Source organism: Penicillium paradoxum (genome assembly GCF_028828445.1).
Source record: "Penicillium paradoxum strain IBT 22861 chromosome Unknown utg000006l_segment0_segment0, whole genome shotgun sequence".
NCBI lineage: Eukaryota > Fungi > Ascomycota > Eurotiomycetes > Eurotiales > Aspergillaceae > Penicillium > Penicillium paradoxum.
Window position 1 is genome coordinate 2,124,015 of NW_026643184.1, and position 23,531 is coordinate 2,147,545.

The window sequence follows — 23,531 nt, forward strand, 5'->3', positions numbered from 1 at the left end:
ATAAGGAAAGCGGAAAATCGGCTATCTATATCTTATTAGTCCTATATAAGATAAGATTTACTACTTACGAAGCCTACTTATTATTATAAAGAGTCTATTATACTACGAAGACCTATATTTAGTTAAGATTAAGGAAGGGGAAGTTATTAAAGGTAACTATAAATTAGTTATTTATAATATATTTAATATTACTAGTACCTATATCCTAACTAAATTCGCCTTTTTTAAAATATTTCGGGATATATATCTTAGGCGTTATCTAATATATCGAGATAGTTAATAGGTATACTACTTCCGTAAGACTATTATTATTCGGAAGGGTTAGAAGCTATATCGTTTATTAGTCTCTTTACTACTAAATAGTAATATTAGTAATAGGTTACCTATTTAGTCTAAGTTCTATAATCTAATATATAATAATATATCTAATTAGATAAATAACTATTTTATCTATCTACTTAGGATACTAAACTTTTATATAGATTTTAGTCTTTATTTAATTAGATATAAGCTATATACTAAAGATTAAATACTTAGATAGTATTATCTATTAGAGCCTAAGTACTATTAGGCTAACTTCCTAAATAACTTACTAATTAACTAAGAGTTATATACTATAGATAAAATCTCCGAATAAGCTATACTTACCGCCGATTTCTAAGTAAGGCTAAACGTTAGTTAGTAGAAAGCCTTTAATATAATTATCTATTAGATATATAAATACTTATATAACGTATTTTTCTTTTTTTATAGCCCTAGTAGGACTAGAAAAACCTTTATCTACTAGACTTTTATTACTACTTTTTAGGCTTAAAGGAAGATTATCCTTTATATTATATTTACCGGTATTATTATATTACTACTTCCTAGTAGGTAAATAGCTTATAAGTATTTTATACTTCTACTAGATCCTAATACCGGTAAAGTTAGGAATATCTACTAGAATACTTATACTACTTATCTTATAGAGAAGGGTAGCCTAATTATTTAGGATAAGACTTTAATAATAAACTATAAGTACTTTAATATCGTAGATTATAATCTCTATAATATTCGGTCTAAGATACCTAGGGGTAATAAGCCTTTTAGTAGTATTCTAGTTATCTTTAGTAGTGATTTCTAATAGATCCTCTCTATTATTTCCTACGGGAATTATACCGATATAGTTAAAGTATATCTCTAGTCTACTAATATATAGAAGATTTTTAAGCTATTATATCTTTAGGAGAATATATATCTATCTAGCGCTAATAAGATAAACCGAGCCTTTACGAAATAGTTAGAGGTTATATCTTATAATAAATAGTTTTATAGTTCTATTAACCTTCCCCTAGATATATAGTATTCTTCTAACCTTTCGTTTTTTATTAAATCTATCTATCTATTAGCCTATTTATAAGTCGCTCCTAATTACCCTAAGTTTTTTATTAGATATATTATTCTTATACCGCGGAATTAATACGTTTATAACCTTAACGATATACTACTCGACTAGATATTAGGTACTATATAGGTAATATATATTTATAACTCTATTATCTCTAATAAGTAAGATATTTTTATTAATTTAGGGGATACTATACTTAAATAGCTAAATAGTATTAATATTAGTAGTCTTCCTCTAGTATATCTTTATCTTAAGATAGGTATCTTTATAATTATCCTATAGAATATTAGTTATAAAGATAGCCTCTATAATAGCGCTAAGTATATTATTATTAGTATTATAAACTATAATATTAAGGTAAGGCTAGATAACCTAAAATACGCCTATAATCTATAGTATACTATCTTTCTATATTCTTTATCTACTAATCCTAGTAAGCTATTTTCTTTTACTTTAATAAGATATTAATTCCCTATTCGTTTAGCGTTCGCTATATTAATTAATAAGACTTAAGATTAATTACTATTCTATATTAGTATTAACCTCCGCGGTTAAGTTTTTATTTATAGTTAACTCTATATCGCTTTCTTTTATACTATAAATATATAGAACGTTTATATATTACTAGCTAAGTATAATACTACCGCTAAGGTTAATAATATTATCTATCTTAAGGTATTAGAAGCTTTTCTACTTCGTACTAAAGATAAAAATAGGGGGGATAGGGTTAACCCCTAATTTTAGTACTTATACTCTCTTCTAGCCCCTTAATTAGTATATATCTTACTATACCTTAACCCTTAAGTAATATTACTAATATATATAAGTCTCCGGCTTCTTTAGGCCTACTCTATTATTATAGCCTACTATAGGAAATTACGGTCTATCTTTAGAAATTATAGTCTATATTTAGGACTAGCGGTAAGACCTTAGTATTACTATAATCTACTCTCGGTAAGTATAGCCCCCGCGGTATAATCTTAGCCTATACGATTTTCTTCTTTCTTACGAATATATATATTCTATTTACTATTATATTTCTTTCTTTTCTTTTCCCTATTACTTTACTTTTATTCTCTTCTCTCTATATTATACTTTAAATTTCCTTACCCCCTAACTATATCGTAAGCTTAGTCTAAGAATACCTATATAGATATTATTACTATTATTATAGTTACTAACTCTCTTATCCTATAACTAGGCTAGAATAGCGATACTAAGCTTATATTCCCTACTTACTACGATCCCCTAAGTTATAAGTATCTTTAGGATTTAAACGTTCTTAAGGAGATTATAGTAAATATTTACTTCTACTCTAATAGCTCTATAAATATAGTCCCGGATTAGGTTATTATTATATCTAGCGCTATTTTTGTTAATTAGTAATCTAATAGTACTTATTTTATTATCTCTATTTAGGTAGTCTCTATATAGCCTTTCTTAAGTAATCTAACTTTACCGGTATACTTTAGTAATATACTATAAGCTATTATTCCTTCTATATCTATTATAATTTATAGTATTAGCTAATATATTAATAGCTTAGGCTACTATCTCTTTATTTTATAGGCTAATATTTATACCGGCTTATCTAATAAGGCTTATATTATATTTAATATTATTATTAATATTCTATCGACTATTCGTTAGAAGAGAATATAGTCTCTTCGCTAAAATTAATAGATATTTATCTCTAGGACTTTTATTAGCTTTTATCTATTTAAAGACTATATATTAATATATTTAGAGCTTTCTAATATTATCTATCTCTATACTCCGCTTAATACTAGCTCCGCTACTATTAGTAGTAACTATATAACGAATAGAACCGCTACTTTATACTATAATTAACTTAATCGCCTAGTTATCTACTTATTATCCCTAGCCCTAAACTATCTTCTACTATTTTTAAACTTTTCTTAGTATACCTTTATCTTATAGAGCTTCTCTATTATCCGATATCTACCTATCCCTAAGCTATTATAGAAAGAGAAGATAGTCTTACCCTCTCTAATATCTACTATAAATATATTTATTTTAGTTATAAGATATATATATCACTAATAACTATAATTCTTAAAGGAAACCCTATCTATCGATATTAGATAACCGGTAAGCCTAGCTCTAATACCCCGATTCCTATAGGTTATAAGACCCGATAGAGGGAACTTACTAAGAGGAAGCGTAAGGACTAAGAAGGTCCCGCCCCGAAGCGAAAGCCGACCTAGCCTATAACGCTATAAAAACCCTTCGACTTAGGAGACTCCGGGTTAGACTCTAACTCTAATAGCGACGAGGACTAACGGGATTCTATATTATATAGATATCTAACTAGCTAGTTCACTAGATTCCGAGTCTACGGGATTACCTTTAGAGTATACCCGAAAGCAAGCTCGTACTACTCGGCAGTCCTAAAAGATTGGTTAGCGGAAGGTATAGTACTGTCACTTAAGCCCTTTTTTTATTATTCGGCATCTTTTTTTTAGATATTTAGTGATATTATAAGGACTCTTTATATATACTACTTAAACTCCTCCCATAAGGTACTGTGATCCATATTCAATTCCTTTTTTTTTTTTTGCAAAGATAAGCTGATAGGTGCTTCTCCCTATGGAGTACCTGGCTGACTCGCAGTCTCTCCGCCGCGCTTCGCGCGGCGTCAAGACTACTTGTTATCTTATATTCCAGCTAAAATGCCTGAATGATTATAAAAATCCACTTGTTTCTCCGATTGATAATCATAATAATGGTCCCGATATCCGCATTTTACGCGCTAAGCTGATACCAAGTATCTTAATGTGACATCGAATGTATACATACATGCTCTGTGACAATATTAGACTAGAGGCTTTTATGGGAAACCCAGTGGAAATCCAGTAGAAACATGGCGACATTCGCCCTCCAATGAGGGTCCTTGTTATCTCCTTTTTGTGTGTGCTGACTGCAGCTACCCTTCCTCGTTTGAACGTATGTGACGTGATGTAGCGCCCCCTCCTTCCCCCGGCGGAAAACCCAAGGGAATATTTGGCTGGCATATGGTTGGCGTCTTACCAGACAGTAATTCCCCGCTTTTGGACGCATATCCAGACGGCAGACGCTTTAGTATAAATAACGGCTACCTCAACAGCCGTGGTTCCTAATATCTGCGCAGACATCAGCGTCATCCTTTATTGCCCTTCTATCTAGCGACGAAATAGTGCAATCAAAGTTTGTATCCCATCAAAAAGGAGTAAAACACCAATAATTGACAGCTTCTAGGATGTGTGAATATCTTGTGTCCACCAAGCATTATCGCGGCTGTCCAACATCATGCGACACGACGACCAGAACTTTCAATCGATGCATCAAAGCAAGACAAACCGGTATCGATTGTCCCGATCCTAAGGATACCCCACTTGGTCAATCAACACACCCCGAGCAATGTCTAAACCATCGAGATGAGGGATATAGTCGGCGTTGAGCTTGCTGCGAATTATATCTCGCATGAAAGCCTGCACATGTTCGGCTGAATCGACTTGGGACAACCAACACTGCTTGATGATCTGTCCGCATGGAATAGCAGAAACATTAGGGAACTCCTTTCTCTTGAAACATTCTTCCACTTGATTGCTAGGGATCTCCTCGTAGGGACTGGTTCCTTCAAAAACCTCGTAAAGAGTCGACCCGAGCGCAAACAGATCTGTAGCCACGGTAGGTGGGTCTCTCCAATGTCGTGGGAGATAGAATCGAGTTCCCTCACCAGAGGCCGGTTTAGACCCGTCTAGCGAAGAGCCAGAGAAGTCAATGATTTTGATATTGAGAGTCGCGTCCAAGAGGAAATTTCGCGGTTTGATGTCGCAGTGGATTATGCCGTTACTATGTAGGAGAGAGACAGCTTGCGCGATTTGGTATGCCCACTTCAACTTCAGGCTCATCGGAATCGAGTTTTGGGCTTGAAGATAGGTTTTGAGGTCACCGTTTTTCATATACTCAAGAATAAGGCCATCCCTGGAGTGATCCAATATTCGTACCAGCCTTTCATGTGGGCCAACGCGATGATAGATACTGGCTTCTTTGGCAATTTCCAGGATATGGTTTTCCATTTCAGCGTCAGGAAATGGCGATTTGAGGACGGTACCATCACCAAGGAGTTCCACAATCCCAGTTAGCCCACCAGAGATAAATTGTCCTTGAGCATCTCTGCTAATGGTTTCGACCTTTCCGTGTCTAGTTTCATTTGCTTCATAATCGTATTGAGGTCCCTATGTAAGTTAGTCAGGAAGCTCTTGCGATAGAAAGGGACGGGCTCGACTTATACCGCTTCAATATCGTGACAAGTGGGCCAGTGGATCAGGCGTGACAAAGGAGAAATGAATGCAATCTCTATCCAGTCCTTGAGACTATAACATACTGATAGGAATCGCCGTAGTGTCTGCGACAAGAGTATAAAAGCCATTTAAAACGCGGCGATTGTCGGTGATGCTGTATTGGCGAAGACCGCGTCGCAATTCTCGCGCAAAAGAGTGATTCATCACGTGAAGAACCTCAGGCATCCACTCCCTGGTGAATGCCTGAGGCCAACAAGTAGTGCAAACCCTGCAAACCCTTCGGGACACAGAAACTGGTAGGTTTTGCCTGCGGTCTTGGGTCTTGGGTCCCGAATGCGATCATTTCGATCACTCGAGGATTTTTCCGTCCTTTTGTTCTTGGCCATGTTCTGATAGGCCTAAATAACCCAACTCCTATCACATGGTGAGATGTCTGGGCTCATATGTCGATAATCACAAGAAAAGGCTTTCCAGGGTACCACCTCTCGTTCCCCGAAATATCACTATGGTCTGACTCCTAGGAGCGACCTAGAACGTGCCTGGGAAACATGCTATGGATCCCAGGGTCTCCTGGTCACTAATCTCGTTCCCCAGAGCTATACCGTTCACTCCCATGAGCTGGAGGTCCTCTAGGAACTATGATTCTGAGGGCGACTACGTGCATTGGTCGGAATCTGGCTGACAACACATTCTAGTTGAATAGTCCACGCTAAATCCACTTATGTTTGAAACGAAGATAATTTGATTTCAAAATATAGTAATGCTGTGAACACAGGACTTTGATGGTTCAAGGTGATCGAATGCTCGAGTATAATACCGCCTCGTCTATCATCTCGCACTGGTGTGTACGTCCCAGAGATTCGTTCATTCACTCGTAAGAGCTCGAGTATAGCGCTGGTAGCGGGGGAGAAGGAAGTCGCTCGACGGGAGGATGGTGATGCTTATGAGTGACTGGTTAGATCGAGCGTAAGGTTCACCATAGCAAACATACCAAGGTTTGTTCAGGGTGACAACGTAGTTGACGGCCTTCTTGACACCTTTGCCATCGCATAGCGTACACTTAAAACCTCCATCTACTCCGGTGCCACCGCAGAGCTCGCATTTGGTCATCATGTACTCGTAATGACAGGCTGAATCAACAATAACACAGTTTGCGGTTCTGAAAAGGGAGATTTGGTGGCCCACAAAGAGGGCCTGGTCCAGAGAATCGCGCTGGCGAAAAATTGGGTATGATCATAATATGACGAAATGTGATGAGTTATGTTGGTGAGCACAGATTCCAATCTCAGCTCTATCCAATGTTTGCGTTCATAGTGTCCAGCTGAGATTAGAGGCGTGATCTACTTACTGTCCAGACCGTGTTGCTCGGCCCTCGGTCTCTCCCCGCAGCCTCCATATTTCCAGCGAGGCGCGGAAACCGCATAAAACAACGCAGTAATGTCGTGTCACCTAGGACAGGTCACAAAAGATTGGTCTAGATTATGCAAAGCTGGCGCCCCGGACCCACCTATTGTTATGGCAAAACAATATGTAGGTCCAGAGTAAAGGTTTATTAGTGTGCGACCGTAATTTCTCGTACCTCGCTCGTCGTGAATCAGTCATGGATCTTTCTTTAGCCCTAAACACACTGCGGACTGCCACAGACGAAGCTCTATAATCTCGGTTTACAGAAACAATTCTGACGCTCAAACTCCTCGGTCAGAGACTACAAGTCAGATTCATTTTAACCACACCTACTACTAATAATTCTAACACTCCCCTACCTAGCGATTCTAGAAGGGATAGTCTTTTATCTATAGCCGAATCTATTACTAATTACCCGAGTACCTACGAAAATATAGTGGCTAGTCTACTAGTATCTCCTAATAGATACGTAAATATAATATTAAGGTATAGAGGTACTATATCTAATATCCTAGTATAACCTACTACTAACCTTCTCTTAAAGAAAAAATATCGCCGTAAAAGCTAGAAGACTAAAAAAAAAAATATAGTTAAGAGACTCGCTTATACTATATAGGATTATATACTTTAGCTTTAGGAAACTATCCTTATAGGCGATAAGATCTTTTCGCCTAAGAGAGACCCTACTTAAGATCCTAGGATAGAGGATTATAGACGGGCTAAGGGAACTACTATATAAAGTAACTAAAGTAAGCTTCTAGGACTCTTATCGGTAAGGTCTCTCGTAAAAGATTTCGTATAAGAGATAAGTAGCGAAGAGAGATTATAGACCCTTACTAAATTTATCCTATCCGTCTAAAGCGGGGAAATTAACCCTAATAATTATAATTCGTCTTAATTTAAGGGACGGTATCACCGAGTATCCGAATTTCTTAGCCGTTAACCTAAACTTTCCTCGGTATCCGATATAAATAGAGCCGTTAATAAGGGACTTAAATATCTAGTCTTTAAAAGAGTCCTTAAGGAGAGGCTCGACGATCTTAAGCTGCTAAATATATATAAAGTAGTATTAGCGATCCTCGGGTTATTAATAGGCGATTTTAATAGCTTAATACTTACGTAAATACTATAGCTTATAGATACTCTTATTTTAGATAATTTTAGTATTTATCTACGAGCGGATAATAAGCTATAAGGTAAAAAATAGTATATATTAGACGTTATACGAAGTATTAATAAGTGGTTTATAAGTCTTTAAACTCGTTATAATAGTTAGTATAACACCCTAGATCACTCTTAAGGCTTAAACTTAGAGTCCCGTAGATATTCGAATAAGGGAGTTAATACCCGAATTTAAGTTACTAGGTACGAAGCGTTTTTATTACGATAACTAAACCGTAGGCCTATAAAATTCGCTATACTCTTCTATATCTCACTAAGGTACGAGTAACTTACGTACGCTATAATTTAATATCGGAAACACGACACTCCTAGAACTAGAAAATCAGAACTAAGTACCCGAGCTATTATAAAATCCTTTCGATTTTGTAATCCTACCGTTACCTACTAGCGGATATCCTCGATTAGACGTAAATCCTTCACTCGAAAATATCTCGCCCGATAAACTCGATTACTTATTCGATTATATCTTTTAAGGAACGCTATACGGAAATTAACCGATTTTTACTAATATCGAAACCTAGCTAGTAGACTATACGATCCTATACGACCCTCTATTTAGTGAATTAGTATCGTGCTTATCCGCGTAATCCGCGTAACTATTTAACTCTATATTTCTATCTATTTTTCTAACGTAATTTATTATATAATAAATTTAGCTAAATTTTTATACCTAAATTATATCTTATCTAGGGTAGTTATATAGAAAGCTCTTAGTTCTCGGACTCTATAGTTATAGTAGCGTATTATTTAAAGGGATAATATAATATATATATAGATTATAATATAATAGAGTAGGAAGGTCTTTATAGTATAAGATATTAACTTCTAAGTATATATACCTATACTCCTAATTTACTATTAACGCCGGGTTAGTTCTAGACTAATAGCTAGCACTCTCCGTATACGTGATAATACTATCCTAGTTACACTACGTAGTCCCTAAGTATAATCTTTCTAGAAATATAGAAAGGTATAATAGCTATATACGGTTTCCTAACCCGGGTTTCCCCCGGGAAATATACTTAGATTACGGGCTTTATTCCTCGGTGTTCTAATCGACGCTCTCTACGTAATTCGCTACCCTAGGAAAATTGTTAGTATATCGATAATAACTAAGGGGGAGAGATATTTCTTATAGAATAGAGCTTTTCGATACGCGTAATTATTTCTCTACTATAGCCTTATACTAAGAGCGTCGCCGACGTTCGATTTAGGGCTATCGATAAAGATTTAGCTACGATCCGGTTATCTTCGTAGGCTTAGTTATAAAGATCCTTTTCGGAGACTAGGATCTACACCGAATCTATTAAATCGGCTCTTAAGCCTCCGGGCTCTATAGTTATTAATTCGAGAGAAGATAGATTATCTAGCGCACGATATTAGGCGTTAGCTAGAGAGAAGGCTTCTTTTAGTATAGCTACTGACCTTAAGTTATATATGCTATAGGCGGAAAAGCAGCGTATAAAAGTATGTCTTATTATTAAAGTTCTACGGGGCTACGTGGAGGGGTTCTGTAATACCTAACGTTCCGGGTCGAGGAGTTATATAACGGTTATAATAAGATTGTATTCACGTGAGTATACCTAACACGTTACTAAGGATTTCCTTTGTATCCCTAAATACTACTAGATATATTGAGTTAAGGGAAGTAGTAAGTTTAATAGTTTATTATATATATAATTATATATAATTTAATTCTCTAGAGTTATTTACTTATAATTTATTTAAGGTAAGAAGTTATAAGTATTGTATAGTATACCCTAATAGAACCTAGGAATTATAAACTATCTTAAAACCTATCTTTAGCTTATAATAAGTAATTTATTTTCTTATATTATACTAAGAGCTTTAGCCTCTATACCTTAGGTTATAAATAGCTAGATAGGTGAGTGTAACGGTTTATCTAGTCGGGACTAAATAAATAGACTTATACTTAGGATAGAGAATGTAGATACGAACGAGTTAGACGACTAACAATTTCTACGTATATATAAGATAATCTACGAAGAAATCTCTAATATCGGTTCGATATATATAATTTAACGGGAGGAAACTAGGTATCTAGGGGAAGATAGATTAATAAAGAGATTATACGAATATAAGCTCTCTCTATTAGAGCTCGTATATAATAAAGATAGTCTTCGGCTCCTTCGAGATTAGTATCCGAAGCGGTATCTTAAAAACGGATATTTTAAATATATATACTAAATAGTCGAATAGATAGATTTACCTAAAGGTAAGGCCTATAAGATTAAAAGGAAAATAGACTATTTTAATTCTAGATAGGTCCTAGTTAAATAGGCTAAAGAGGGATTTTTAGTCCCTATTTAAACTATCTTACGCTATAAGGCTAGAGGCGTTCTTCTTATATAATAGGAGACGCTATCTTCGAGTAATATATAAAGTAGTCCTAGGAGAGGTATAGTAACGCTATACCTAATAGAGAGATAACGGAATTACTTTTTTTAGGATCTACTTATCTACCTATTCGTAAACGTTATATCGATAGAAGTTAAAAGTATATCTCTTTATACTAGACTAGCTATAATTTAGCGATAATATTAACTATATTATATAAGGCTAAACCGATATAATTAAGGTTCTTACTATTCTATCTTATATATTTCTCTTAAATATACTAAATCGCTTATTATCTAGATAATTATATATCTATATACTTAATATACTATAGTATAATCTATTCTCTCCGAGAAGATATAGCTTATCCTCCGAAATTCTTAGAAAGGCGTTTAAAGATATAAAAGGATCTAGAAAGGATATAGATCGTAGCTAAGTATTCTTTATTACCCCTAGCCCTAGACTAGCTAGATATACTATTATAGAGTTCTTAGCACTCGTAAGTATATAAATAGTCTATAATCTCCTAACTTCCTAGAGTAATATTAAATCCTTAACCTTTTCTTTTTAGTATCGAAAGATTTTACTTATTAAGGAATAATATACTAAACTATACTTTATCGGAAAGCACTAACGCTTTTAGCTAAAAGAACCTACTTAAAATTAAGTATAAACGATATATAAGCCTTAAACGATACCTTAAGGATTAGCCCTCCGAAGATCCTTAGTGGTATTCTATAATACCGATAGATTAATAAAATTATAAGCTTAGAATTATAAAGTAATATAAAAGGGTGTTACCCGACCCTATTTAACGAAATTAAAGCGGATAGATTATATATAATATAGGTATTTCTCCTTTATTAGAACTTTAGTAGTCTCTAAGAAAGTATAGGTTTTAATTTTCTATCTCCTTTTAGTATAACTAGAGGTTATTCGGAAAAATGGCGATATATAATAGAAAGTATATACTCGGTATAAAAGTAAAATTAGAAGTTATATTTTTTAATATACCTAAATATTCTATAAAAATAAGTGGGAAAGGTTTATTACTACGAGAAGGCTAGACTATTACCGATATTTACCTAAGGTATTAGGGTTTCTATATAAATAGATAGCTATTATTATTAGAATTTCCGTATATAAACTCGAGATATTTTTCTACTAGTAGAATAAGGTAAAAGGGACCCTAAACTATATACTAAGACTTACGCTAACTTAAGCGCTTCTATTACTAGTTTACGTAAGTAATTACTACCCCGTTAATCACTATATCTAAGACCTAGGAGGTTTACGATACTACTATTTTATAAAAGTAGATACTAAGCTAATATATAGTGCGAATAAATAGCCGCCTATTATATACTACGTTATTACCTATAAATATATATATACCTACGAGGAGAACGCTATATTACGATATACTCTATTAATCTTCGAGGGCGTATATAAAGAGGGACTTAAACCTAGAACTAATAAGTTCACTTCTAACTACTAAAAATACCGACCGCCTAGCTAACTAACCCCCCTTTAGAATAAATAAATAGAGTAGTAATAAAGGAAGAGCTAGCTAAAGTATAAGAAAATATATAATATTAATTAAATAAGTATTATATATATATATTTTAAGACTAGGAATTTTACCTTTAAGTATCGGCTTATAAGATTCTAAAATTATTGCTTATAAGTTCTAATAAAGGACTATCGGTTCATATAATAGTACTAGGTATTAGAGCCTTCTAGTTAGAATATACTATTTACTTATTAGTACTAAGCCACTATAAAGGGCGAAAGCTAGGTACCTAGCTCGAAAAATCCTTTGAACTCATAAAAATATTTTAAGTGCTAAGCTATAGCCTAAAGTATAAGGAGCGCCTATAGAGAATTTATAATAATAAAGAAGATAGCTGCTATTTCTATTTCTAAGGAGACTAGGAGGAGAAGATAAAGAGAACTAATAATTTATTAGAATAGTAGTAGATAAATACGGTTTTTAATCCTAGCTGGTTCTTAGAGAGTCGTGGAATTCCTTTAACTAAAATAGACCTATATACTATTACTTCCTTTATTAAATTAGGCGATCCTATAGAAATCTATAAATTGTCTTATTCCTAGGTAATTATTCTCGTAGTAAGACTTCCTATTTTCCCTTAAAAGAGAGATTTACCGGTATATCCTTATCTTTATTGTCTCTAATTAGTATTATCAATATTAGCTAAGGCCTACTAGGTATAAAGGCCGATATAAGCTATATTTTTATTATCTATTACCGAGAATATAATATAAAAGGTATACCACTATAAGTTAACTCCTAGTATTATAGCTAATTTATCTAATAAAAGAATAAGGGGCGAAGAAACTATTACTAGAGCGAGGCTTAAAGAGGGGTTACTCACTCCTATAAATAATTCTCGTTCTATCGCGGCTATATTCTAGAATTCAAAGGTTATCTAAGATATCTCGGAAGATCTATAAATTAGAGGGCTAAAACTTATCGTATACGAGTGGGTAATATATTCTTCTTTTAACTTTTATAGCTTAATAACTAACGAAGTAATAATTAAGCCCACCCTAGAGTATATTAAGTACTTCTTTTCTATAAGTATAAGTTACCTACTTATATATCTAGAATAAGCTAACGTCCTAGGGCGTTCTCGATTAGAACCGTAGCTCCGCTGTCTAGCTTTGTGCTAATCTCTAGCTATATATCCCTACCGTAAAACGTATAGGATATTATCCTATTTGACCTATATAAGCAATTTTAAATGCTATAGATACCTCGCTACTCTAGTTACGTACGCTTATAGTAGTTAGTTAGATAATTAGGTAGAGAGCTCTATTTTCCCCTAATATAAACTTTTTTGCTTTTGTTTTAGTATCTACTCTAGATTGTATTACGTGGTAATTAATATTCTCCCGTATTCTGATACTTTATTATTTATTTCGATCTTTTTAATAGTAAATCTCTTAGTACGTTCCTATTTAGTACTTACTTTTTAACATTTTCCGTGCCATATATTATATATGATTCAGGTATTGATAGTAGAAGCGTAAAAATAACGATAATAAACCTTTTCGGGATTAAGGTTAACTATCTATTATTAACTATCTATTTAGCTATAAGATCTATAGAGTCTAATATATAAACTCGATAAGGAGGTCTAGCTAGTTATAGATTATAACCGATAATTAGGCAAGTAACGGATTTATTTCCCTATATTAAAATAACTAAAGGGATACTCTATTTTATAAATATATAAATATAATAGAGTTACTCTTCTAGTATAATTATATTACCCCTCTAGATAACTATAATAAAAAAGGCCTATAGATTATTTCCCTATTATTTTACTACGAAGCCTACTACCGAAGTAGCTTAGTCCTTTATTCTTTTAAGATAATCCCTTATTAGTCTAGGGAGATTAAGAAAATCGTAAGTTATATAAGATTACGTAATTATTAATTTCTAGCTTACTCTAAGATATAGAGGACGCCGAGTTATCTCTTAGGTTAGATAGTATACTCGAGCTTCTAGATATCGAGTATCTAAGAATTATTAACTTTCTAAAAATACTAGAGCCTCTAATAGATACTACTATCTATAGAGATATAGAGGGTATTAAGTCTTTTTTAGGACTAGATAATATCCTTTAGAGAATCGAAAAATTACTAATAGAGCTTATAGATTCTATTATTAAGGCTAGTATTTTCTCCGAGCCGCTTAGATTATATAACTCCTTATATAATCTATAAGCTTTTTACTAATAAGAGGACTATATCGTTAAATCTAGGATTTATATTATTCTTAGAAGCGCTTTAATTTAAAAGAGAATCGAGACTAATTAGGAGCTCTACCTAGACTTTAACTATATAAAGACTTATAGACGGACTTTTAATTAAACCGCTCTATATAATTTAGTTTTAAGAACGATTACTAATTATCCTTAGTACTTTATATTTCTACTTAATTATTAAATAATTCGTCCCTTCTCCTTTTATTAGGATAGGTAAAGTTTCTATCTTATTATAGTTAAATTAAATAACCGTAGTCTAATTAAGCGGATAATATCTATAATAGACCCCTAAGACCTCTTTAAATCTTTCTTAGTAAATAAAGAAAACTATAAGCGTAAGTCGATATTATAATTTAGTATCTAGGATATCTAGTTATTCTAGGACTACTAGGAATAGCTTCTTTTAATACCTAAAATTAGATTATCGTCTACTTTTAGACTTATAGAGATAAAAAATTTATATAAATTTACCGGTAAAAATCTAGTAAATTAGCTACTTTATCGAGATATAGATCTTATAATCCTTAACCTATATACTAGGCTTCTAAATTAGTATTAGCTTTATTACTAATAAAATCTAGAACTAATATTAGATTAGTTTTAGAGCCGTAACGTAAAGCTTCTAGGAGATCTCTTAACTTATATAGCGAGATATAACTCTATAGCCGGAGTTATATAGATCTCGAAATATACCGAAAACTATAATAACTAGCGCTAAGCTATATCTATAGCTATAGATAAAGTAGAGCCTAAGAGCGCTAAAATATTTAAATTCCTTATATAATACCCGCCTCTAGAATATAGAAGGGACTATATAGGCTATATAGGCTATATAGGCCGTACTCTATTTAAGGATCTCTTAATTACGATTATCGGTAGAGCGTGCTCTAAGAGTCGTATATATAATTTACTCCTCTTAGGCGAATACTTAGATAGTGATATGTAACGTTTATAAAGAGATATAGTATAGTTAGAAGAGGTTACTATTTAGAAGATCTAAGTAATTTAAGGGTTAATTAAGACTACTATAGTAGTTAGTATAAAAGTTTAAGTAAGGGAAGCCGGTCTAGAATTAGTAATAGAAGCTCTAGAGACTATTAAATAATATAGTAGTATTAGTCGTTATACTTAATTAAGCTAGGGCCTAAACTATATACCCGAAGATTATTTAATCCCTAGATATACCTATTTTTACTAGTAGATTAGGCGCTTATTTACCTAGGTGTCCTTAGAAAAGGTACTTATCTTTACTATTATATTCCGAATTTTATAGATATCGCTACTATCTATAATAATCTCTATATAATAATAGCCGAATATTAAGTTTAAAAGTATATTTAATATCTAAGGTATTAATTAACTTAGAGCTAAGAGGTAAGAAACTAAGGTTTCCTATAGCTTATACGATAGTTATTTAAAATATATAGATTAGTTCTATAACGGTCCTAATTTATAGTAGACGACTTATTAAGAAATATAAAGCTAGCTACTTCTTTTATTTCTTTTCTCTAAAAGGCTACTAAATATTCGTATCTAGAACTATTCTAGGCCTTAATATAAATAAACTATAAGAACTATTAGTAGTGTTTAAGTCTTCTTAGTATTATCTTTCTAGGGGTAAGTAAGCTAAGGTCTAGGTAGTTAATAGGCTTAATAACGAAACTCTAATTTATTAACCGAACCTTAGGTTATATCGGACTCTTATTCTAAAAAAGCTTAGGGTACGTATAGGCCACTAAGCACTCCTTCTACCTTTTTATATAACTTAGATAGGTCTAGCTAGGATAAATAAGCTCTATCTATCTAACGACTACCTAAGATATAGATATTAGTTATAATTCGTTCTAAAAAAAACTATTATAAGGTAGGTTCTATACCGTTACTACAGCCTTTAAACCAAGCTAAACTTAAGTTTCAAAGACGTGGCGCATACGATACAATAGGCGTCAAGAAGCCGGGCGTCCCGCCTCCACCGCTAAAGTAATACTAGGGGGTCAGACTTTGTTAATATTCAAACTCGATTGAAATCTTATTGCTAGTAGCATAAGCTCTACTTTTGGAATAAGAAACCTCGATTGTGTTATATTACTATACCCTAGATCTAGATTGAATCAAAATTATTCTTTATTGACCGCTGTATAATTAATTTTTTCATTCTTTATTGTTACTTAGTTCACCCTTATATTCGTGTACTTCGCCGCCTCCTATATCCCTATAATTAGAGCTAGGTTTAAGATCCTACGAGCTCTATACTTTGATCTAAGCTCACTAGTTAGTCTAAGATTAGTTTAAACCTTATCTTTATTAAAAGTAACTATCGTATCGTTATCTAAATCTACGATACCTAATTTTTAAGGGTATATATATAATATAAATAGGTATCGAGATATATTACTAATATAAAGTAGTTATTATCGAACGCTATAATAATAAGTCCTATATTATTATTCTAGTTAATACCTAGTAGAAGATATTTAGGGGATTTAATCTTTTTATAATAATTAACGAGATTAAATATACAGTCAGAGCTATTAACGAGTCATATTTAGAAGAAGATATCATACGGGATAAGATATTACGGAAATTGCACCGCCACATCCGCAATAAGCACTTCTTCCAAAATAATATAGGAAAGTTCCTCCAAGCTATTATACTAGTTAGCCATGGAATAGACCCTATTAGGTATTTCAAAGCATCAAACGCTTCGTGGGACGGTAAATCCCCGGTGAAGGTCATAAATGTGGCATTCAACGGAGAGACCGATTGCTATAGGCATGACTTGGTGCTACTGCAGGTTTCATGCAAGCAACTCTGTTTGAATGTAGTCAAAAGCGCTATTAAGGTTCATCAAATTTTGTATTAAATTTTTATTTACGGTGATATCCAAGGGTCCCAATTTCCGTCCAAAGCAGCAAGAGGCGCCATCCTAAGCAATTTCCTTCTGATAGGGATGACTGTTCGATCCCTGTGAGCGGTAGTCGTACGGCATAGAGAGGTGTACATCAACCTGTAAGAGAATAGGTCAGATAATAGCCATAGGATGATGGATACAGAACGGCAACATACATCTATCATCGAGTCTGAGGGGGAATTTAGATTCAATTATACGAATTGAACCGGAATTCTTTCGAACGATAATGATATAGCCTCCTAGCATCCCGAGTTTCCGGGCAATGCGTGAGAGTAGCTTCGGCATTTTGATAACTAGTTTCTCGATTGTGTACAAGACCAGAAACATGATGTAGATAGAGCTAGGGGGTTTAAATATATGATAGAGAGATAATCCTATACGACTACTCATAAAAAGGAGTGGACTGGAAAATCTTTTATTGTGCGTGCTAAGAGAAAAGAAAGAAGAAGGAAAGCTAGCTAGACTAGACTAGAGTGCTAGGAGGTCACGTGTCTTCGTAACACCCCCCACGACTAGTGCTATAGTCGTAAACTGTCTGATCCTTTCTATCTCTCTCCATTTTGAAAAACTAGTATTCAGTTAAACCCCCTATTTTTAGTATGAAAATCAACGTTTAATCAGTTGTAGATAGTCAATCCTAGCTACGTAACAAACCTTTTAAATATGATCTTCCTAAGGGGTTTCGTTAGTCTATTAGTAGCTATCTTAGTAGTAGGAACCTTAATGAAGTTTATAGTTCCTATAGTAACTTCCTTACGAAGTCGATAGTATCTAATAGTAATATATTTCGTAGCGGTATAAAATTTAGGGTTAGAAGCTAGTATAATAGCACTATTATTATCTATATAAATAGGAATAGGCTTCTAAAAAAGTCCTAAAATACCGATCTCTATTAATAACTAAATTAGCTAGATAGCTTTCTACGTAGTAAAAGCCTCTATAATATATTTAGACTTAGTAGTAGATAATACTATATAAGCTTACTTTTTAGAAGTCTATAAAATAGCTCTATCTACTATTTTAAATATAAAACTAGATATTAAGAGACCCTTTTCGCTATATAGACCTACCTAGTCTGTATTATAGAAACCGAAAAGAAGATAGTTTCTAATTCTAGTATAATAATTAATAGAGTTATATTTCTTAAATAGATAAAAGTAAATTATAAGATACTTAGTACTAGTAAGATAGCGAAAAACTCGTTTTAACGCCTTAAAGTAGCTAGTACCTAGGTTTTTAGTATATTTCGTAAGCCTAATAATAACGAAAGTAATATCTAGTCTCGTAGAGACTATTAACTAGATTAGGGTCCTAATTTTTATCTAAAACTCCTTAATTTCAATTTTTAACGTAATACCGTTAAAGATAATAAAGGGTATTTTTTTATCTATTAGGGTAGTAACTAGTTTATAATTTTTAAGACTAAAGCGGGTAAGAATCTTATTAATATAGTCACTTTAAGAGAGATAGATAGAACTATTATTATAGTATATATTAATTATAAGATATCTTTTAAGGACTCCTTTATTAGAAGTGTTAAAATATCTTAAAATAGCGATCTTAAAGTCCTTAATCTCTTAATCTAATAGGGATATAACTAGTAGATCGTTAACGTAAATTATAACGTATAAGGGGGTCTTACTATATTAAGAACTACTATACCTAATAAAGATAGAATAATCTAACTAAGTACGAGTGAAATCTATAAATATAAGTATATTATAGAGTAGTTTATACTACTCTCTAGGAGACTACTTTAATCTATAAATTATTTTTATTAGGAGACTAATATTATCTAGATACTATTCCTTTAGTCCCTTAGGTAATTCTATCTTAATAGGTTCCTTTAGTTTAGTATAAAGAAAGGCGGTTATAATATTAATATAGTATATTTTCTAACCCTTTAAAGTAGTAATTATAGTAAAAATCTTAAAAGATATAGGTTTCGTAATAATAGTATAGACCTTATAGAAGTTAAGATCCTTAATTTATCGAAAACTATAGGTAACTAGCTAAGCTTTATAAGTTCTATTATATTTAATCTTAAATACCTATTGTAATATTAGGGATCGTCGACCTTTTTTCGATAATCGAGGAATATACCGCTAAGTACTATTTTTAAGTTATTAAGCTAATTCTTTATATACTACTACTAACTATTTATCTTTTTTAATATAAGATATAGCTTCCTTCTAGCTATTTAGTTTAAAACCTATATCTTTAGACGTTAGCTTAGAGGGAGTATATTAATCTTCTTTCTTAAGTATTACTATAGTAAAAGGATTAATTAAGATATTAGGAGAATTAGCTAGAAATTATAGGATATTTATATTAAAGAATAATTAACTAGCTAAGCTTTTAATATATACCTAACTAGGCTTCCTAAGTCTAGTTAAACGTCGTACCCTATCTTAATTAGACTTAGTCTATTAAGATCTAGTTAGGATAACGAAATTAGGATTATCTATACGTTCTAGAAGAGTACCTAAATATAAGAAGTCTATAATAAACTACCGGGAAGTAGTCTATAGCTCTATAGGAGCCCTAACCCTACCTACGTTAAAGTAAAGACTATCTTCCTATTATTATCCCTCTATACTACTACTTAGACTACCCGCTATTTTATTATTTCCGTTATTAAAAGGTAACTCGAAAGAATTAGGGTTCGGAAGGAGATCGTTAAGGGAGATATCGTAGGAGGTATCGAGAGAGATATTAAGAGAGGTATCGAGAGAGATATCGAGAGAGGTATCGTAAAATTAAATATTAGGCTCTAATATAATAGGACTAGTAGTATCTAGCGGAGGACTCGCTAGAGAATATATAATATCTTCTAGGTAGTCTTTAACTACCGGAGGGGGTAGTATAGACCTAATATAAATCTTAAAAGGATTATTAAATTATAGGATATTATATTTATTTTCCAGAAGATTAGTATCTAGTAGATCTAAGAGATCTTCGTATTCGTTATAAATAAAGTCGATCGGAACGTATCGCTCTTAAGACTAAGATCTAGATTAAGATTAAGATTAAGATTAACCCTAAGATAGTACCTATAGATTATAGTCTAGTATAGGTAGTACCTCTAGTATTAGATTTTTATTAAAAATAATATTTCGGGAGCGTTTAATCTTCTTAGTATATATATTATATAGTATATAATTATCTCCTTCGTTATAAGTAATTAATCTCGCTTCCTATATATACGGATCTAGCTTTATAAGGCGTTTTTCCTTTAGAATTAAGAACTAATATTAATAGCTAAGTATACGTAAATTACTAAGATTAGGCTTCTTCCTATAAAGGGCCTTATAAGGGGATATACCGATCTTCGAGGTAAAGAGTCGGTTTATAATATAGTTAATTCCCCCTAGTAGATAACCCTAAAGGTATTTCGGAAGCTAGTATTTAGATATAATAGTAATAAGGGGTTTAACGAGGTATCGATTTTTAATCTTAGTAATACCGTTTAGCTACTTTATATAAGGAGGAGTAAGGTCCTAAATAATACTATTTTACGAGAGATATATATCTAAAGGCCGATACTCCGAGGTATTATTACTATAAATCTTTTTAACTTAATAGCTAAATTAAGTTTAAAGATAATTTTTTAGCTAAATAAAGGTGTCGGTTACCTAAGACTAAGATTTAAGTAGAAAAAGCTAGTAAAAGCGCGTAGCGTCATTAGTAAAGGTAATAAAGTATTTCTCTCTACTATATAATATAATTAAGATTAGACCCTAGACGTCGATATATAGATATTCGCCTAGTTTAGACCTAATAGACCTTTCCTTTCTAAAGGGGAGAGTATAACCCTTACCCTTAATATATAGAGTATAGGGAAAAGTAACGCCGGTACCTTTTTTTAATTTAATACCTTTAGTATAGGTTTCTATCTTATAAACCCTATTTTCTTTAGTATAATAAGTATATCGGTAAGCTAGGTTAATAGAAATTATAGAAGACCTATTTCTATTTTTAGTAGTAAAAATAGAGTTTAGAGATCTAGTTAGTATATTTAGATTATTAGAAAGTATAGTATTAATTTTATTAATTCCTAGGTAGTTAAGCTAGTAATATTTACCTTTATAGGTAGTAAAACTAATAATAGTATTAGAGCTAGAGCTAATAGTAGAATTAGAAGCTTTAAAAGTTATAACCCTATTTTTAACTAAGGTACCGATATCTTCCTTATCTAGTATAGATATAGAGATTAGGCTAGCCTTAAGATCTAGGGTAAGCTAGACCTTATATAAAATAAAAAGTCTAATATATTCGTCTAATATATTTAATATTCTTAAAATAACGTCTCTATAGCCCTTAGTATAAAAAGTGTCGCCTATAGCTATAGAAACTAGGACTATATAGGGCCTAAAATTAATAAAGATAAACCTATAAGGGGTTATATAGGTACTAGTACTAGAATTAATTATCTAGCGAGAGATATTATTATTATCTCCTATAGATAGTTAACCTTATTTTAATACCGTAAGTATACTAAAAATAGTATTTATAAAGAGATTATTATATTTCGTAACTAGATCTCTAGAAGAAGCTCTTTATTAAGAGAAAATAGTATTAATAATACGGTTTAGCGAAATAATATAACCCTAACTATCTACCTAATCTATAACTTAGCCTAGCTAGGGGACTAAGACTTACTAAATAGCTTACTATTAATAAAGAGAAACTATATTAGAAGATATACTATTTTTCTATAAAGGGTAATTCCTAGAATAGTGATTTCCTAGGACGTTATAATATTTATAAAAGATAATATTTTCCTCCCGTTTAAAAGGCTTCTTTTTCTTCTTATTTTTATTCTTACTCTTAGGTTTAGATTTATCTTTAAAAGAAGTAGAAGAGGTAGTATTTCTACCCTTTTTATTATTTCTACTAGACTTCTTATCCTTATTAGAAGTATCCTTAGTAGATATAGTATTCGTAAATAGGGTTAATTAAGAAACGTTAAAAGAACGATTATTAGTCTCTACCTCGATAAACTCGATATATACCCTTTCTATAAAAATCTTATCTTTTTCGTCGACTCGTAGGTTCTATAAGAAGGAAAGATAACGAGGATTCTCTATAATAGCCTTTTTAAACTAATATAGCTTAATTATTTAAAAGGGCTCTTCGTCTATAGTAATAAAGTTACGAAGGGCCTCTTAAAACCTCTTTATAAAGTCCGAGAGAGATCTATTCTTATACCGTAGGTCAATCTACTTTAAATAGTAGGTATAGGCTTATTAATAAGACTTTATCGTATATATCTTCCGAAGCTTACTAAAAGCTTTACGTATATCCGTAATTTAAGTAATAACTAATAAGGGCTTAGGTACGAGAGTTTTCCGGATATAAATAAGGGTTCGGGTATTATAAGATTACTAATTATTAAGCTTATTTTCGTACTTTTTCCGAAGTATCTTATTAATTTCCTTAATCTCCTTTATTCTTTCTCGGATATTCGTAGTAGTAATCGTAATATTATTATCGCGTTATACCTATACCTCCTATACTTCCGCGAGTAAAGCCTATTCTATAGCCTATCGAGAGACTTCGAAGTACTTAGGTTTATTTAGGGAGAGAATTCTATAAGAGATTATCCTAGTATAGTATCTATTATTAGTAAGAAGGGCTAGATATATAGCTATCTTCTAATCTCTATAGTTAGACTATCTTTTTAGTTTCGGTACTAAATCTATATAGTTAATCTTATATCGACTAACGGCGAAGTCCCTAATATTAAAGGACTCTGATATATTAGTAGTCTATATAGGGTTCGGTAATTAATAAGAAGGTCGAATAGCTAATAAGATACGGCGGTTAATAGAAGTCGAACGGCTAATAAGATAGTACGGCGGTTAATAGAAGAGTCGAACGGCTAATAAGGTCTATTTAGCGGTTAATAGAGAAGTCGAATAGCTAATTAGATAATAGGATCCTATATTCTACCTAAGTATTCGGATACTAGAGAGAAATTAGGATAACTAGGTATATAGGGTAGGTAGGTAGGGTAGGGTATTATTAGGTTAACTAGTGAAAAGTCTATAAAAACACCCTATAGTAGGTCGGTGCGACGCAGCACTAGGGTCCGGAGGAATCAGAAGATGCGAAGCTTGTAGTTATATAGAGGCTTCGACAGCAAAGGACTTATAACCTAATAGAGAGATAATCCTATACGACTA

At 32.4% G+C, this 23,531-nt stretch overlaps 2 protein-coding genes across 2 annotated transcripts; both read right to left on the bottom strand.

Moving 5' to 3' along the window:
- Positions 1–4,767: 4,767 nt before the first annotated feature.
- Positions 4,768–5,822, bottom strand: N7457_007220 (kinase domain containing protein; the record flags this gene model as incomplete). The annotated part of the gene is made up of 2 exons (XM_057178263.1): positions 4,768–5,628; positions 5,685–5,822. 2 exons carry the CDS (start codon positions 5,820–5,822, stop codon positions 4,768–4,770), a joined length of 999 nt encoding a protein of 332 aa, XP_057030007.1.
- Positions 5,823–6,558: 736 nt separating this feature from the next.
- N7457_007221 (uncharacterized protein) lies at positions 6,559–7,090 on the bottom strand (the record flags this gene model as incomplete). The annotated part of the gene is made up of 2 exons (XM_057178264.1): positions 6,559–6,906; positions 7,043–7,090. The coding sequence occupies 2 exons, from the start codon at positions 7,088–7,090 to the stop codon at positions 6,559–6,561; spliced, it is 396 nt and encodes a 131-aa protein (XP_057030008.1).
- Between the last annotated feature and the right edge of the window lie 16,441 nt (positions 7,091–23,531).